Source organism: Lycium barbarum, chromosome 11, assembly GCF_019175385.1.
Source record: "Lycium barbarum isolate Lr01 chromosome 11, ASM1917538v2, whole genome shotgun sequence".
NCBI lineage: Eukaryota > Viridiplantae > Streptophyta > Magnoliopsida > Solanales > Solanaceae > Lycium > Lycium barbarum.
Genome location: NC_083347.1, coordinates 117,655,753 through 117,676,294, shown reverse-complemented (window position 1 = coordinate 117,676,294; position 20,542 = coordinate 117,655,753). Strand labels below are relative to the sequence as shown.

Sequence of the window (20,542 nt, the reverse complement as noted above, 5' to 3'; positions counted from 1 at the left end):
TAATATAATTACAATAAATATTTTTAAATAGGTAAAATTACATAAAAAAATAAAAGAAAATTGTAAATAAATGAAATATATATATATATATATATATATATATATATATATATATATATATATATATATATATATATATATATATATATATATATATGTGTGTGTGTGTGTGTGTGTGTGTGTGAGAGAGAGAGAGAGAGAGAGAGAGAGAGAGCGCCCGCCTCCTCACAAAAAAATGATCAAAGCCCATTATACACCACTTATAACTTATAATTATATATAACATAATTTTACAAGTATAAACAATACAATGAAATAAAAGTTATTATGAAATGCAAAACAATTATAACATTTTAACTTTCAAACACGGAAAAAAACACAGTTTCTTAAAACACTATTATTATCATACTATTCATTTTATCTCCCTATAAACAAATAATCAATAAAATTTATCAATATTACAATTAAAACATAACTTCTTCATGAACGAAAAATAAAATTATATGATAATTTTGATACATAGGACTTATGACCAATGACAAGTGAAAATGTACAATTCCGCTATGTGTTTTTTTTTTTTTACAAAAAGTGATATTCACCCTCACGACGTTCTCAAATAGTAAATATCCAATACTACGACTTGTTATATGAGTTACACCCAATATTTTATTTCTATAGATGAAAAACTATTAAGTATCATTATTTTGTTAAACAATTTTGAGGGTGAATAATTTTAATTAAGGAATTTAAAATATAATTTGTGTAAGAACTGTTAGGCGAGCCCTGGGCGTTGGGCGTTAGGCGTGTTTATGGCGTACGGTTGGGCGCTTAGGGCATAAGCCTCATAGGAACTAAGCCCCGCACGTTAGCCCCAGGGCGTTTTGCCACTGCCCTGCCCCGAGGCGAGCCCCAGGGCGAGTCCTGACACTGCCTTTTAAAACAATGGTTTAATATTGAATAACGTATAGAAAATAAATTATTTCATAAATTTAATGGAATTTTTACTAGTTATGTCATATAATTTTACTAGTTATGTCATATAAATTAAAATGGAGGGAATATAAGGCTGAAGAGGAAGCTTCTCTAAAATAACTCGTAATTAACCTTATGTATTGAAGCACCTAATTTTAGGTTAACTATTTGAATTTAAGTCTAAGCTGTGAATAAGGACCAATCCACTAGCAAAACGAAAAAGTCACCTCCAAATGCAACTTAATTTCTCTCTATATATACTCTTTGCTTCTTTCTACATTTTTCATCCCTTTATCACTTTCATTTCATTTTCTTGTCCTTTCACAAAAAGCCATGAAGAGCATGAAAATCCTTTTAATTTTAGCCATAATAATGGCATTAGACATAACTCTTACAACATCATTTTCATTCAACGACCCTCATTACAATAATCCAACATTATCTTTTCCCAGAATTGGCAATTTTCAACCACAAATACCATCTTATGATGATCACAAGTTGAAGTTCAAAGAAATATTTACACGCATGACATGCAACAAGAACCCCATGATATGTTGGGCCAAGAGTAGCCCAGGCCCATTTTGTTGCAAGAAGAAGTGTGTAAATGTGTTTATGGACAAACAAAATTGTGGATTTTGTGGGAATAAATGCAGGTATAATGAAAATTGTTGTAAAGGGCAATGTGTCAATACTTTGTTTAATAAGAGGCACTGTGGGGGTTGCAACAACAAGTGCCAAAAAGGAAGTTCATGTGCTTATGGAATGTGTAGCTATGCTAATTAATATTCCATTCCAAAGATTAATTTAATTTGTTTATCGTGACATTAGTAAGTTACATTAGTTGTTTGTTCGTTCTAGTAATAATCATTGCTCTATGCAGTGATTAGATTACGAGCTAGCTTAAAAGTCTTTTGGATATTTCCCCATTATATTGTAATCTTTTTTAATTTGGGAATTCACTTCATGTGATATTCCCATGTATAACAATAAAAAATCTCCGATTCATTTAGATTAATGTTTTGCATATTGCATATCTTTATAGAGAACATTTTTAATTAAAAAATAACTCATACTGAACATTTTTAATAAAAAATAACTCATATTTTTCGGCATACCAAATCACATCCCAAATCAGATAAAGAAAAAATAATCAGAAGTGTACACGAAATGATATGCTAACTGTCACACCCCTTTTTTGGGTTTTTCCAATTGAAGTGACGGTTTTGAATAGGGATTATTTTATTAATAGAGTCGTCACTTGGAATTGAGTTTTGGTGTTCCAAGTCACCTTATGAATCCCTAATCAAAAGGATATGACTCTTTTATTATGGTCCGCGAAAACAGAAGACCGGATAAGGAATTCTATTGACCGGGGAGAAGGTGTCAGGCATTCCCCGAGTCCCGTGGTTCTAGCACGGTCACTTTATCGACTTATACTTAGCTTAAATCAATTTTGGATATATTATGTATCTGAGCCTTGATTTGCTCGTACTTTTATTGTTGAACTTTTTTTTTTGTCTTAACTCGGATGCATAATCGCATTCAGAATCTTTTAAGCGTCTCAAAATAAGATGCATAACTGCATTCTTACTCGAAACAAAATTAATTATTAAAATGAGTTTGGCCAGGTGCGTAACCGCATCCTTGAGTTATTAAAAAAAAATCTCGAAATAAGATGTGTAACCGCATTCTTAATCGAAACAAATGTCTTGAAACGTGCCTAAAGCTCGTCTAGCGTTAAAGGCAATTATTTGTCTCTAAAATCCGAGACTTCAAAAATTATTTGGTTATTATTTTTTTAGTCATTGTTTACTCTTTGACAACGGGTTTTGAATAAATTCGCAACCCATCTCGCTCCCTCACAATTGATTTTACCACTCTTTTCTTTTGTACTTGACAACGAGATTTGAAATAACTTGCGTCTCGTCTTGCTCATCTCACACTAGTATTTGATTAATTAAGCCTTGATCATGGCCCAACATTTGTTTTCAAACCCCAATTCCATATTGAAAAGAAGCGATTAGATCACGATAACCCCCCTAATTGACTAATTAATCATTCAAAAACTTAACTTAAAACCAATCTGTCCAATAACAAACTGCAAGCATAATATAAAGTATTATAATCTACCAAAACCAACATGAGTATATAAGCTATTCTAGAATGTGTACAAGTTAAAATTTAAAACAAATAAACTTCCTATACAAAATAAGCATGCTAAAGTTAACCACATTTTTAACAATGAAAGCAGTGACCTCCTAAATACCATTTTTAGACAAAAATTCGTTTCCGCTACATAGCATCGATGCACTTGTCATTACTAATTTAAAGGAAATAAGTCCCTATTATATTAAAGCATATAAACAACCATATCATCACTTTCACTTAATCTCTAAATAAGACCACATAAGCACAAAAAATACATTGACACGTAACAGAGAAAATCAAAATCATATCCTTAAGGTATAAAACTCCCCCAATGTTAATAAAAGGATGATTGCTGGATATGAAAGCTCAGAATTCCTACATAATAAAATCTTAAACACAAATACAATTTTAGACATACTTAAACCCTGTTTAATGATTTCCAAAATTAAACAAAACACAACAGGCTTACGGATTTGAAACAAAGGCATCGATTAACGTAAAATAACTAAAAAGGGATGGACCTTCAAAGACGTGGTCAAAACAAGTGAACTGAAAATCCTTCCAAACTTTTGAGTTACACAGCTTTAAGGAGTAGAAACTTCTTCAATATTAATAACGAATCTCCAATACGTCCTCTCAACTCCAATACGTCTCAACAACAGTGGTTTACATGGCTGTTTTGGGGTGAAGGTTGAATCTTTTTCAGTGTTTACATGGGTAAAAACAAGGGAGAAGGCTCGTCACTGGTATGGGTGTTATTACCGCTGATTTGTAGTCTATGGTTGATTAGTGTGTGGTGGGTGATTGTGAATGTTTATTGCGGCTACTAGATGCGGCTGATGTATATAAAAAATATGTAAAAAAACATGTGTGGGTCAGTCCCTAGTCTAGGTTTAGGTCATAATCTCTATATATAGGGAAAATTTCATAAATGACTACTATTTGGGGGGTTTTTTTTTCCGCATAGCTACAGTTTAGCTATTTACTTTTCGTGGAAAACATATAGCTAAAGTAAGCGCTCGTTTCATGTTGTATTCGTTATTAAGTGTCACTGTATTCATGAATACAGTCATTAAATTTTGCTAAAATTGTGGGATGAAATCTCCTAAACAAGGCAAACTAAGTAAAATCTTCCTAGAATCACTCTCAATGACCTGGCTTCCAAAATATCACACGATTCTTTTCGATTACAATTACTCCAATTCAAATTCAAAAAATAATATTCAAAAACGGAAAAAACAGAGCTTAACCTCCTAACAGTAAATTCAACTCAAACATATAGAATGCGTTCAGAATACAATCTCAAAAATCAATTGCGATTTTAATTTAGATTGTTGCAATCGAATCTGTTGTTGTTCGTATGAGTTTCTACAGGTTTTTTTTAGAGTTGTTCTATACAGAAATTGCTGGACTTATTTTGAATTTCGAAGGTAAATAATAGTTCAGTTGATGTTCATGATACAACGAGTAGTTTTACATTGAAGTTGTTGATAATCATTAGCACTACTGAATTCAAAAAAAAAAATGTCTACCATACCGGCAGTAATTCGACATTCCGGGATTTGGAACGATGAGAATCGTTTTGTGAATTACACAATCGATGCAATAGTTTTCAAAGATTATGCATCGTATGAGAATGTAGTTGATGTAATAGCGAAACAGGTAGGAATAAATACAAGTAACAAAACAATTAATATCAAATACATGATCAAAGGTGATTCTATGCCGCTTGAAATACACAATGACATGAGTGTCAGGGTGTATGTTGAATTGAAGAAAGATAGTAGGCAGTTTGGGAGTTATCCTTTGTGTATTACCACAACTGATAAGTTGATTGAATTCAATGTGTCTAGTGAAAGTGTAGTTGAAGGTGATTTAACGCAATTAGAATACAATCGTCAATTACAAGTTATGAATACAGATGATGCGACAGAAGTGGCAACGTCAACTTCTGGTCAACAAATAGTTGTGTATAATGATTTGATCATTTCAAATCATAATCACAAGGAGATCATGGTAAATCAGGTATACAATGACAAGGATACTTTGAAGGCTGTGATGAAAAAATATGCAATTGACAATAGGTTTCAGTTCCGTACAGAGAGATCAAATTCTATAAGGTATGCTTGTTAAACTGTTTATTATGTATTTGTATATAACAATAAAATTGTATATTTTTCGTTAAGTGATGTGTATTTAACTGTTGATATTTCTTACATATATCTGACTATCTAGTTTAAATTGGTATATGAAATTGTATTCAATTTTTTGCCTAATGATTTGATATGTGTCGGCAACTGAATGTATAAGTATACAATTGCGGATTTGCAGCTATACCATTGTATGTATATCGGAACAATGTGAGTGGAAAATGAAAGCTTCAAGCATTAACAAATCTGCAATGTTCAAAGTTAGAGAGTTTGTGGAAAAATATACATGTCCATTGAAGGATAAAGTGTGTTCTTGTATTCAAGCAAGTAGTGGTTTTATACCAGGCATTATTAAACCAAAGTTAACAAATCACAAGAGAAAGTATACGCCAAAGGATATAGTAGATGATGTGAAAAATAAAATTGGTGTGGATGTGAATTACATGAAGGCTTATCGTGCTAAATAAAAGGCTATGATCGAGTTGAGGGGACAACCAGTAGATTCTTACAAGAAGTTACCTGGATATGTATACATCTTGGATAAAACGTATCCAGGTTCTCATATAAGAATGCAAAAATCGCCTGAAAATGAGTTCTTATATCTGTTTGTAGCATTGTATGCCTTTATAAAAGGGTTCGACTATTGTCGACTAATAGTGGTTGTAGATGGGAGCCACCTAAAACAAGAATACAATGGCACCTTTGTTTCAGCGAGCACTTTGGATGGTGCAGGTAATTCGTATACAAATGTACTGTTTTTTGCATACAATGAATACAGTGGAGTAAAAATCAGTAACCTTTTGCTTTTCTCAATTGAATTTGTAGGTAATATACTGCCTCTGGCATATGGCGTGATCGATTCTGAGAATGATAAGTCTTGGTCATGGTTCTTTCAACGGTTCAAGGAAGCATATGGGGTAAGGGATAACATGTGTATTGTATCTGATAGACATGAAAGCATCATCAAGGCTGTTGCTAGAATTTATCCTACTATTCCGCATTTAGCATGCATATGGCATCTTTGGAAAAATGTATATAATAACTGTAGGAAGAGTCATGAAGTGTTGAGTGGTGTATACTATAAAATGGCAAAAGCATACACACAGAATGACTTTGATATGCTAATGGGAAAAGTTGAGAAAGAGGACATTCGGGTGAAGGAGTAATTGGATTCAGTGGGAAGGGCAAAGTGGGCTAGGCTTTATTGTCCAATTAACCGAGCATGGACATTAACATCAAATATTGCTGAGTCCATTAATGCAGCACTCGTATCTACTAGAGAATTACCAATATATGATTTTCTGGAGGAAGTTAGGTTGATGTATGGACGATGGAATTTCACAAACCGACAAAATGGTTCGTATACATTCACGACGCTTGGGAATAAATTTCAAGAATTGCTGACCGTTAATGAGAATAAATCTACTCGCATGAAGGTTTGTTTTCGTGCATCTGTATACGTATTTTTTTCATAGCTTATATTTCATCTTTACGATTCTTATACATAAGTATATTTCTTACAAAAAAATTATATATTGATATGGCGTATTATGTTTGTAATAAAAACTTGATGTGAATCTGTTTGTATATTGTTGCATAGGTAATTCCATCAACAGAATACTTACACACCGTGATTGATGAAGGGAGGAGTTTCATTGTGTGTATTGAAAAGAAAACTTGTAGTTGCAAAATGTTCCAAGTCGATGAGATTCCCTGCCCCCATGCTTGGGCTGTTCTTAAGATGAAAAATCCCACTGTCAACAGCTATTGCTCAAACTTGTACAAACTAGAAAATGTGATGAAGGCTTATGATGTCCCAATTTATCCGTTACCGGATCAGAGTGAGTGGAATGTGCCTGTATACATTCAGAAGAAGTAGTGTTGCCACCGAGGTACAAGAGACCGCCTAGAAGGCCAAAAAAGAAGTGTGATAAGTCTTTATCTGAATGGTTTTCAAATACACGTACAAACTCGTGCAGTAGATGTGGACATGCAGGACACAATAGGCGCTCTTGCAGGAATGAGCCTAAAAGAAAGTAGTTGTTGTTTGCTTAGTAATTTGTTCAGTTTTTCTGGTTTCTGTATTGAACCACGTCGACTTTAAAGCGTCATGACATTTGTTGTTTTAATTAGCTGGTTTTTGATGAATGATTCTGTTCCTTTTTGTTGATATTGGATGATTGAAAATAAAGGAATTCTCTATGAATAACTTGCAATATTTTCGCTGTATTATAGTGGATGTATACGTGACCGGTATACTTTGTATTCTATGTATGTGTCTGTTTCCAAAATCAGAAACCAATTGCATCATGTTCAGTTCATCAAATTTAGAATTTAGAGACAAGTAATAACAGATAGAGATTAACTGTATGCATTGCTGGCTGATATACAGTTATGTTTTAATTATGTATAAATTAGTGTTATATTTCTGAATACAGCTGCGTATTCATGTTGAAGAAAGTTAATTCTGTATACATTCAAATATCTGGATACAACAATGGCCAAATGTTGACAAAACTGTAAATGATGGCATCCCATAAGTGAATAACTCAACAATGTAAAAAAACTGTTTTGTATTCATTAAATTTTATAACTGTATATTAGGTATTCAACAGATATATCTGTTTTACAAGTCAGAAACTAATTCCATCTGTAACAATTCTAAATACAGCTCTGTATTATCTTTGAATATATTATTTTAACATCTCTACATACAACAAATGGCCAATGATTAAATCGACAAATGTAAAATAATGGCATCCCATAATGATTAACTCAACAATGTAAGAACACTTAATTGTATTCATCAAAAAAATAAACTATATATTGTGAATTCATACTAACAACTGCCATTTTGACAGCAAAACTCCTTACAAAAACAGAAAGATAATATTTTCCCTAAAAACATCATAATCTGATTTTGAACCACACCACTACAAACTAATTAACTATGATTTTTTCAACTTGATCAAAATCTATCTTTGGTCTAACTAGCTTCGGAGGTGCCTCATTATTGCTTTCGGCATTTGCTTCCATCTTCCTTTTAGTGTAATCCCACAAAAGAGCACCATATCTCGTACGAAGTAATTCTGCATCAAGGTCTCCATGTGGAATACCTTCTCCCTAACTCAAATACTCCGCATATGCAGCAACATACATTCCACAATCCTTGCACGAAACAAAGAAACAAAGAAACAAAAACTATATTTAAATGATGTATTATCCTCATATATGTCAGTTTTAAAAATCCAAAAATTGACATACATGCTTCCAGGCCTCTGTTGTGGCAAATTGTCAACAAACATGACGTCAAATTTGTCAGCCGGTGCTTTGTCTTTATACGCAGGGTGATAATTCCAATCAACTCCCTGCTTGGACTGGTAGAAGTCTGTTAAAAGTAAATACAAGGGCAATAGATTGGCGAGTTTGTCTATTTGAGATCTAACAGTTGCATCATGACCAGCCGCTCGGTACGAATCATACATATATAGACGTCTGTCAAGGAATGAAAGGACTGCCAAAAGCCAATGGTTTTTTTCTTTAATGTTGACTGGGATGAATACATAGTCAACCAAATGCCACGGGACAATGCAATGCAACCGGTGGCCTTTAACGTATTCACATAAAACATCTTCTTGTTTCCCAACACTTATAGCACCATCCGGGTCAAGATAGCCTTTGTGAATAACATCAATTTTGGTATTGAAAACACAGTCTACAGTGGTAAACTTGTATGTGCTATTTGTATCATATTTGGCTTTTTTCCGGAAGTAGTAAAACATGACATCAAGATGCTGCAATGAAAACGAACAAAAACATTTAATATTTAAATCACAAAGCAATATAATGTATGTGAAAAAAGAAGGTAAATCACACCTCGTCATTCCACATCTGACCCTCCATTGATAAAAGATAGAACCAATTTTTGTCGCTGATTTTCTTAATACCACAGTCCATGGATGTTGGCAGTTTTGCTTTACCCTTTTTGTAGTGGTCCTCTTTGTTCTTTCTATAAAATACACACAAAATATATATCAAAACATTATTGAAACTATGTCTATACAGCAAGTACATATGATAGATCAACTTACCTGCTATCATGCCACACAAGCAGCCCCTCTTTTACCCATTTTGAGAATTCACCGAACAGCTTGGCATCATGTCGCCCTATGATGCAATTATTATCAAATGGGTGTTTTTTGTCAAATATCTCTGTCAACTTAACTGAACTACCTGTTTGAATACGAACAGAGTTGAATACAATCTTTAATCACATTAACTACAAGCAGAGTGGAATACAATGTAAAAAATAAAAAAATACGTCATAATGCTTACCTGAAGCTGACCCAAAATTTGTCATGTAAGGAGACATTTGCAAAGGGCCAGGACGCCTCTCTTTACGCAAAGTCATGACAATTTTTGTTATAGTATTCTGTGTTGGAAGGAATTCATCCGTCAGCTCATACTGAGGCACATGTTCCTGTTCCTTACCAACATGAATACCCTCAAACTCAACAACGACATTGTGCGGCGTCACTTGATTAGAATGATCTGTACCGGCACAAAATGAAGAAGAAGATACACCTTGCACAATATTATCATGAACTAACATGTTGCTTCCTTCGTTGATAGGTATGGCAGCAGGAGTAACAACGATAACATCAGCTGTCTTGATAGGGATTTGTGATCCAAACGGCTATAAACAAAGAGATGACAAACTTTAATCATAATCTGAAATGTATTTATCATATAACAAAATTTCAACGAAGAGTTGAATAAACTATTAAATGTAGTACCTCTGGTTCGACATAATCTCCCAAAATGTCACTTGGTCCCTGAATTTCCTGTGTTGAATCCCTTAATGTATCACTAGTAGAATTAACCTCGTTTACACCAACATCTCCCACTAGGCCCTAAAATGGAAAGGAAAAAAATCAATAAATTTAGTAATGAGCATGCATTACACATCCTGCTCATATGTGTATATAAGACTTTCAAGTATTTGTATACTGGACTGAGATATGAATACAGTCGTTTAAACTGTTTCAGTAAAATACAACAACAATAACAACAACATACCATGTGAATCCCACAACGTGGGGTCTGGGGAGGGTAGAGTGTACGCAGACCTTACCCCCACCTTAGGTAGGGAGGCTGTTTCAGTAAAATATAAGGTGTTATATTTATGAATACAGTCTGTTAAATATGAATACAATCACTTAACTGTATCATAAAAATGAAAGTATAAAGATAAGTTTAAATATGAATACAATGTTATGTTTATGAATACAATCTGTTAAAATATGAATACAATCACTTAACTGTATCATAAAAATGAAAGTCTAAATATAATTGAAAACATGCATACATGTTTGGATACAGTCAAGTATTTTGGATATAGTCAAGTATTTTTAATATAGAAAAAGATACAGTCAAGTATTTTGGATACAGCAATAGACTGATACAGGCAACTCATCAGATACCTCTGTTGGAAAATGAGTCGTATAACTCCTATTTTGTATCGGTGATTTATTGTGTATTCCATTATCATGTTGCTGAAATGTAGATTCTCTGGCAGCACCCTTAAAGAAAAAAAGATCATATATGTAAAGATTATTTCAGTTGAAAATATTCAAATTGTTTTTATTTTACCTTTTCAGAATCCTTATTCCCTTTAATTGCTTCAATAGCTTGAAGAATCGTTGTCAAGTTGTCATTGATCAATTTGTGCAAATCATTGAACTCATCCTTTACCTAAAAATATTAAAGAAAATCAAATATAGGAGAGACACATTAACTCCTTGAACTCATCCTTCAACTAAAAGCTATAAATTACACTCACTGACTTTTTAAATTCATCAATTTCTTGCATCATGAGACACACCTCGTCTTGTTTGGTAGATGTCGGGAACTGGACAGATGGGGTATTTACATGCACTTGTTCATTCCCAATTGGAGAAGCCGACTTTCTTGTTTGTACAATAGGCGTTTTCCTACGGGGAGAAATGTTGGAAATTGGAATTGTTTCAGGTTGCAGATCTGCTTTCTTTGATGACGAAGTCCCAACAGACATCTGCCTACGTTTCTTAGACGGTGGAGATTTTGATTGAACAACTCCCTTTTGATGTGTGTCGTTATGGGGTGTTGTAGAAGCAAAATCATCATCATCAAGGACGGGGGCAGTGGTACTTTCTGGTACACCATTGACAAGTGGAGGCAATTGAAGACAAGCAAGCTCATCGACCGTCAGGACTACGCATTTCCTAATCACCATTTTAATACTGTCAGAACTTGTATCAAAATACAAAATATAAGTAGTTTTTAAAAATTTGTCAAGTATACAAGAATGTCAAGTATACAGTGTATGAATTATATGCTACAGTCAAAATGCCAGTGTATACAAGAATTGTACTGCAGATTTATGAATACAACAAGAAAAGCAACGTAGACTATAGTGAAATATAAAGTTGATACACTGTGTCTTTGACTGCATTGTTGACCGGTTTGATTATTGCTCCAAGTCAATTGTATCAAAATAATATCAGAAACAGTGTATCAAGTATATACTATAGTCAAAATGACATTGTATCCAAGAATTGTATTGCAGATTTATGAATACATCAAAAAAATACAACATAGACTACAATGAAGTATAAAGTTGATACACTGTGTCTTTGACTGCAATGTATCAAAAATAAAAGTCAAAAACAGTAGTTCCATATTTATGATTATAACAAGAAAATATAATACATTTGTCAAAATATAAAATAAAGAAACAGTAAAAATTTAAATACATGAAGGGAACTTATATAACAATGTTGAGTACAACATTTTACCGGGGTGTTATCTTCTTTAAACATGCCGTCCATCAGTTCCTTAAAGCTTGGTTGACTTTCAATGGTCGTCCAATTCAGCATTCTGGGAATGTTGTTGCCCGTCTTGACTGTAAGAGTGGTGTCACCAAATGAACAACACTCATAAAGCCAAACTTGCATAGCAAGTGACATTCCATGGAGCCTATAAAACTTTTTCTCAGAAGTCATCTTGTGAGTCATACTTTTAATCAACTCATTGAATGCTTTCTTACCCCATGGGTAATCCACGTATCTTCCAGACTCTACCAAATCAAAGTGTAGCCTTGGTATTTTTACTGCATTCTTCTCATTGGACAAGATATATCTATGAATGAAATAGAGGACATCAATCTTAATGGCATCAGCATCATTGAGGCTCCAATTTTTATCTGTGAAGCATTCAATCAAATCTGCCTTTGAGGGCATTTTCTTAGAACCACCAAAATATGTCTCCAAAATCCTGTTTTATCCTTGCGGTTAACTTTAAAAGCATCTTCATCACCAACACACTTCAAACCAGTTATTATTGCAAATTCTCTAATAGAAAACCGCAATTCATTACCATTTATATCCATCAAAAAAGCATCAGGAGTACTTCCAATAAGTTCTCTCACCATGCAGCACCTCAACATTTGTGCTTGAAATCACAGTGTTGCATTCGGGTGAATACACCAAAGCAAGTTTCCCCAAATATTTTATACTGCTTATCAGTTAGTTTGTCCTTGAGATCTTTAAATACTTCAACATTGGTGTAACAACTCATGTGCACCGAATGAGTAGGAGGATCTTTCAGAAAAAACTTTGCATTATTCAGTTCAACAACAGTCAAAAACTCAGTATGCAGCAATGACAAATTTAAATACACTACAGGCAACAAAAAAATTATTCTAATTGTATCCAGAAAGAAAAATAATGTATCTATTTAACTATACTACAGTGAACAAAATACAAATTCATTCTAATTGTATCCAAAGAAACAATGTATCTACTGGATAGTAGTTATGTATACATTGCATTTTGTGTATACATAGTATTCAATTCTACAATGTATTCAATTCTACAAATTGTATTCAGTACTTACCAAGATAAATGACAAATTGTATTCAATTCTACAAAAATGTATTCACAAGTAGACTGATATACAGATTAAATATAGAATATATACACAATATATATTGTATTCAACACTAAAATGTGCAATCACAAAGTGCATCAAATTGTATCCAAAGAAATAATGTATCTACTGAACAATAGTTATGTATACATTGCATTTTGTGTATACATAGTATTCAATTCTACAATGTATTCAATTCTACAAATTGTATTCAATACTTGCCAAGACAAATGAAAAATTGTATTCAATTCTACAAAAACGAATTCACAAGTAGACTGATATACAGATTAAATATAGAATATATACACAATATATATTGTATTCAACACTAAAATGCGCAATCACAAAGTGCATCAAAATTAAAAACTAATAACAAATAAACATTGTATTCATAAATATGAACTAAATACAGTACCTCCCCTGCTTTTGAAGGAACATCTTCAACAACATTTTTTTCCCTTACTAACTGAAGAACCATCGATAACTTTTCTCCGCTTTTCAATACTTGGTAGGGATGCTTCAGATATCGATGAATCAACGACATCTTTTCGTTTGGTAGATTTTGAACCTTCAACTCCCATTGTTTCCACACTTACCGGGTCATGGCGCCTCTTAATACTACTCTCAGCATCCATTCTAGCAACATAGCCTGCAATTTCTTCATCATTTTGAGTGATACACAAATTAAAAGATGGACCATCATCATAATGGTGCAGATAATTGGGTATGCCTCTAGTAACTCTGCATGGAGTGCTTTTGTCCACCATTACACCAAAAAATCAAAGCAAAATGCAGTAGAAGCCCTAACAATGGCGTAAAATCAAAAAATTGGAAGAATATATTTAACAAAATAAACACAAAAACTTCTAAAAAACTTCTAAATAACTTACCTAGAAATGCGCAGCAAGAATTTAGGTAATGGAATCGGTGGAGGATCGTGTATAGATATAATGGAGAAAAAATCGGAAGAGATTGAAAGACAATGAGAGAGAAAATGGGTTGATCAGGGGAAAAATATGAATACAAGCCTTATGTTGCGGTTGGTTTTTAATTTTAACCGTGTTTAAATGTTTTAGTTATGTACAGTAATTGATATACACCTTTTAGTTATGGAACGTAATTAATTTAAAGTATAGCTACTAGATATAAATAAGGCCTAATGTTATCTACACCATGTAGAAATCCCTTATATATATATTGTGCATAGGTACATGAAAAAGACTTTGATAATGGACCTTGAAAAGTGGGTGCAGATGGGTTTTCTCTTCTTCTCTTTTTTCTTTTAAATGGAAAAAGGCATTTTTGGTTTTTTATTGTTTTGTTGTTATTTTAAGAAAAAATACATAAAAGGGTGCATGTGATATGTGTGTGTAGATGCGATATCAAAATTGAGTGGTGAAAATGACATATAATTAACAAGTGAGAATATAAAATATACTACTACTAAATTGAAAATAGCAAGATTAAAATATGTACTTATTCTATATTTATTTATTAAAACTTTTGACTTGGAAATTAAACTAAAAATAGATAACATATTTTCGGACATTTTCTTTCTTTTTGTACTATTAAAAACTAAAAATTAAAAATTAAAAAAAAATGAAACTAAACATATATCCTAAACTGTGACTCTATTTTTGTGATTTTCGAATATTCAAATAAGACCTACTAAATAAAATAAAACCAAATAAAATGTCCAGATCATATTTAAAGGAAAATTTAGATACTAGAAGGTGAGACGCCCCAGGGAGGGTCAAAAATCACGTGTCTACACTAACTATAGACATGCATGTCTAAACATTTTGACCGAATTTGAAATTGATTTTAAAACGGTTAATTTTTTTTTTTTAAATTATGAACTTTGATTATTCTTTAAGTACGGGTCCTCAAAGCGACTATTGCGCGCTGCAGTCCATCGAACGATGCCCAAAGTTATTTTTTATTTTTTATTTTTGGTATAAAGGTGAAGTGCGCAAGGCCCGTGCAATAGTGCTACGCATGGGCGACATGTGAGAGCCCAAGTAGCAAGCTACCTTAATGGACTCTCCCCCTTAAAAAATTGAGTTAATATCGTGTGAGCCGATGACCCATATATCAGATATTAAACTGATAAGAACAGATGCCCAATGTTATTGATTACAAAATAGTTAATTGTCAAAAACACATATGAACTATCACTTTTTACAAGTAGATGTTCCCTTTTTCTACCCGAACTATCACTATCTATGTATTAAAACACACCTCAACTATCAGCTGTTCCCTTTTCCTACCTGACAGGGTTAGTTTTCAGATAGGAAAAGAGAACAGCTGATAGTTGAGGTGTGAATATATAGATGGTGATAATTCATGTAGGAAAATGAAACAACTGATAGTTGGAGTTTGAAACTCACGAAAAAGCGATGATTCATGTATATTTTTGACCATTGTCTCATTTCAAAATGAAGTTCTAGTTCTAGTAAATAAAATGAACCAACCAAGATAAAGATTGCTCAGACTATTGTTGGGATATATATACTATTAATCATGTGTTTGGATATAGTATTTATTATAGAACAATTATTTATTCAATTTTTAATAATGATCATGTACTACTATGTGTGTCCTTTACTTATATAATAGATGATTTAGTGTATAAAGTTTAGGTTATACACGAAAGATTAAATCATCGGTTCTTATAAGTATAAAGTTTATATTCACAATCTAAGATGGAATTTGGACAAAGCCATCGGTATGATTGTAGCACAAGATTAATATAATTTATCTTCATTATGGGAATGGTATAGTTCCGTCTTCTTGTGCTAGTACATTTTGTATTTATTGAACGGACCAAGTAGAGATAAGTGTTTTTGTACTGAATATATAAAACAAATTCTCTAGTTCATTAAATGTACTTATACTCTTAATCTTGATATAATTATTATGTTCAATGTGATTTGTTCATTATTTTGATTTATTAAAAGGTACGACTCAATTGCAAATCTATGTATTCCTGGTAAATTGGATAATGACAAAATACATTTGTGAAATAATAATTAGTTGATAGAATCCATGTCTCGACTTTGAGATTGATGATACCCCTTTATGCATGCTTATAAGTCTCATGTGAAAACCCTGTAGGTCGATTTTGTATCCGTTACATGATATAAGTTGAGCGGAAATATAAAGGATTCAATTAGTCAATGAATTATATTGTCAATAATTTAATTTAATTGATTGGTATATGTAATCTTAACATGGGGAGTTAAATAAGATTTAATGAAAGATTTGGAAATTGAACTGAGGAGTGCAGTTACGATTTTTTAGTGGAATAATTCGTAATTTATTATGGTAGGATTAATTCAGTTATTTCGAATTAATTCCATAATAGGAAGCCTCGTTAATTAAATTCTGTGGTCCCTGCTGTGCCCGAATAATAAAGAATTAAATGAAATATTATTTCTTGGTGGAAAATAAAGACCCATCAGGCTTTGAAAAAGGGTGAAAACCCTAAAACCTGTAATTATAAAATAGGGGTCTCATTCCATAAGGAGGCCAAGGGTTTTACAAGTTTCAACACTTTTTCCATAGAAATTCACCCACACGAATTTCATAGATTCTGATATTATTCGGGTTACACAGTAGAAGACCGTGGAACTGGAGGATGAACTCATGGATGGTTTTTCCTCGTGCTTGAAGGCTAGATTCGAGGTTGCATTTACGCTTCAAGAGATAAATATCAATTTTATATTTGATTAATATCTTGATTATGTGTTGTCTATATTACATGCAAGTTGATCCTGGCTATTTGCTTCCTCTGTTTATGCCTGTATTCCATTAACTATATGATATACTGTATACAGAAGTTTGGTCGTAAGGTTTTACTAAAGTGAAAAAGAAAAGGTTATTTTTGAGCCCATGGTGGATCATACATTATGAAAAGAAAAAAAACACTTTTCTTTTACACTTGGCATGGTGGAGTCCATGGTGGATTAGTGTCTTTTCATGCTCAAAAGTTGGGGAGATTTAGCCCATAATGAATAGGAATCTTAAATTAATATAGTCGAATATATATATATATATATATATATATATATATATATATATATATATATATATATATATATATATATGTATATGTATATTGTTGTATATTGATCTATATATCATATTTTTAAACATAACTAGTGTATAATTTTTTTATGTGACTTGCAATTCTAATTATTTTTGGCGAGCAATCAAAATGTTTAATTTTCTCAAAACAATATGCTTGCTTAATCCGTCTAAGTTTGGACCATTTTATTCACCTAATTAAGCTCATCTAAAAATTAGATTGATTTGACTAAATATATAGTCCAAATTAATTAATTGAAAACCTTGTCAAAAAGTTTCTAATATTTTTTTATTTGATATGTTATATCCAGCCGTACAAAACAAAAAAGTAAATTATAAAAAAGCAAATAAAGAAATTAAAATTTAGTAAGAATTGAGGGTAAGACTATGAACAATTATTTAGACCATGATCCAATTAATGTCAACTTAAGTAATCTTTAAATAAATTAATGACGCATTCTTTATTAACTCAGATATTTTAATCCTTTCAAATTTAGTTTAGCCCATGCATTTGACACCATACTCAAAAGTTTTATCTAGAAGAAGAAGGGGAAGAACTAGAAGCTACTGATTGCCACATAATACTTGCACTATACTAGGAAGCATACTTTACGGACGTTGTACGACTTTTTCCTTTTTAAAGAAGTGTTGTACAATTGAGAGTTAACATTTGTGGACAAGTGGAAGTATATAGAAATCTATATCTATATTTATTATAAAGTTAGACATAAATAAAGTGATGTGACACCTTCTTATGACCATCATTTATATTTATTTTTTTTCTTATTTTTTTTAACATTTTTCCTATTTATATGATATATTAAAAATAGGAAATTCATTTCTTAATTAATTACATTCTATTAATTACTTTTTTTTTTTCAGTTTACAAAGTCCAAAAGTCACTGCTCTTACTTTTGCAATTAGTGATAGTCACTGCTACTATTAATTTTGCAATTACTGATCAATTATGCACTAAAATAAAATTACATAAAACGTTGAGGTAATTTTCAGTTCACAATCAACAAAACTAAGAATGTCCCTCTCTTTTCTTTCTGCAGAGGTAATTTTCAGTTCATTGTTGTTTGAATTTTAACGTGCACAATCTTGAGATTTTGTGTATTTTCTAGGAGGTTTTTGTTTTTCTTTTGATGTCTAATAATGGTTGTTAAATAATTTATTCATGTAATATGTTCAAATGGTCTGGAGAATAACAAAATTATTGCTTATACTTTGGCTAATTTTTTAAAAAATTAACTTTGTAAAATTGGCCTCTCTCATTTCTATCTTCACATAAATGAGTGAAAGGATGCAACAACCACAATTCACATCAGTAATCATGTTCAGGTTCGTTTTCTATGTCATAATCCTCATATGTATATTTTTCAATAAAATAATATATATGATATCGATTTTGGAGTTGATTCTCAAATAAGTTCTAGCATATTATACATTGAATTAACTCGCTTTACTAACCATGACAGGTTAATTTGATATCAACTAAAATGTGTTTTTGCTTTTCTGTTTTTGTTTATCGTCATTGATTGTGATTTGAATCCGATTACAATGTTTGTTTGTAAGTATTTTTTCCAGCTTGATAAGGTCCCGAAAATGTATTTCAATATCTTTTTATACCTCTTCATGTTCTTTACGTTATTCTATGGATTATCGTATCTTTCTTTTTTCCTTTTCTCCTATAATTGTTTAGTATATGTTGATAATATTGTAATGCGTAGTTGTTTATATCGATGGGTTGGCTCTTTTCAACTTCCTATCAGTGTATCCTTTATATAGTTCATTTATTTTCATATTCTCCTTTGTTAGGTATACATTATACTAGACTGATTTGAGAACTGTCGAAAAAGACAAGAAAATCATTTTCGGGGACGCGGTTCATTAGTTTCTTTTTAATTGTATTTCCTTGAAGTATTGCATATATATATATATATATATATATATATATTAGGCAGAAATAATGAAAGAAGGGAGGATCTTCAATGAGATTAAAACCCTATTGAGGCAGGTGAAATTGTAAGTTGCAAAGGTACAAATTCACTATTCCGCTCTTTCTGTCTTCCTCATCAATTGCAAAGTGCATAGGGCAAACTGCCAAAAAATTTATGGTCATCTTAATAAAAGGGTGTTTGGGATGGCTTATTTTAAGAGTTTTTTGGCTTGAAGCTTTTTTCTAAATACTTTTTATGGTGTTATATTTTTCCATTTAGCTTCTTTTAGGGATTTATTCATTTTTTTTAAGGTTCAAATTCGAAATCTTTAATTTATTATGAAAGAACTATCTCATCGCATACTTCAAGAATGATTTTTGCCTACAAAGTATGAATATATAACATTTGCAGTTAACTTAGAATCACCTTTGTCATTTTTTGTCTTTTACCAAACTACCATTATATATTTGTAGTTCTTTCTTCTTTTGATAAGTATAGTATTTATAATTTTTATGTATGTTATTGGTTTTATATATTTCGAAACATTTATTGCGTGAAGAAAAAGAAAGAAATATACATATTCTCTTCATGCCCTTTTATTTTTTAAAATATATTTAACATTGTTGATTGTTGTAACTCTAGAGTTATTTGTGGAAAATCATATAACTTATTGAGGAGTATATACCATTCTTGAAAATTTTTAGTAAGTTTTAATTAGGAGAAACAAATAAATAATTATTTTCGCTTTGATTTGTTATTTCAGATACACGTACAATAAACTCATTAAGTTTTATAGACATTTGAATATCCAATCATTTAGAGATTTTTAAAATGGTTAGAGAATTTGTGATGTGGATAATTTTCACTTTCTTATATTTTTATTCTTGCACCTTCTAAGAACATACACAGTTTTAATGTTGATGCAAGATTTTTTTTATTTTTTTTGTTTTACAAACTCTGTCCCCACCAAAATCATTTAGTAAAGAACCAAAAAGAGAAAATGTTAACATTGAAATTACGAAAAAATTTGTAAATACTATCTTCATTTTTAGAGGCTCTATTCTTTTCAGAGAAGAATTAATTTAGGTTTATTGCAACATCAATTTTAGTATTCTTCCAAGTAAAAGTTTCATTAAAAAAAATGCATATAAAATACATATTTGTTACACATAATCTAAGTAAGACAAGTTTTATTATATAACCGCGCGATGCGCAGATATAGTTACTAGTAGTAGTGTTAGCCAGACCCGAATTAAAGACCTCCGATTGCTT

At 31.7% G+C, this 20,542-nt stretch overlaps 1 protein-coding gene and 1 non-coding gene across 2 annotated transcripts; both read right to left on the bottom strand.

Moving 5' to 3' along the window:
- Positions 1-8,398: 8,398 nt before the first annotated feature.
- Positions 8,399-11,544, bottom strand: LOC132620185 (uncharacterized). The gene is made up of 9 exons (XM_060334878.1): positions 11,107-11,544; positions 10,923-11,024; positions 10,720-10,852; positions 10,411-10,466; positions 10,067-10,183; positions 9,606-9,966; positions 9,362-9,503; positions 9,147-9,279; positions 8,399-9,064 (listed from the first exon to the last, which is right to left on the bottom strand). The coding sequence occupies exons 1-9, from the start codon at positions 11,542-11,544 to the stop codon at positions 8,399-8,401; spliced, it is 2,148 nt and encodes a 715-aa protein (XP_060190861.1).
- Positions 11,545-15,201: 3,657 nt separating this feature from the next.
- On the bottom strand, positions 15,202-15,390 carry LOC132620522 (U2 spliceosomal RNA). Its single transcript, XR_009574972.1, has one exon. It is a non-coding gene; the product is annotated as a U2 spliceosomal RNA (small nuclear RNA).
- Positions 15,391-20,542: the final 5,152 nt, after the last annotated feature.

Coding starts and splice junctions, on each gene's coding strand:
- LOC132620185 (XM_060334878.1), bottom strand. CDS start 11,544: ATGGTGATTAGGAAATGCGTAGTCCTGACGGTCGATGAGCTTGCTTGT. Junction 10,184..10,410: donor AAACAGCCTCCCTACCTAAG/GTGGGGGTAAGG, acceptor TTTCCATTTTAG/GGCCTAGTGGGAGATGTTGG. Junction 9,065..9,146: donor GTCAGATGTGGAATGACGAG/GTGTGATTTACC, acceptor TTTTCATTGCAG/CATCTTGATGTCATGTTTTA.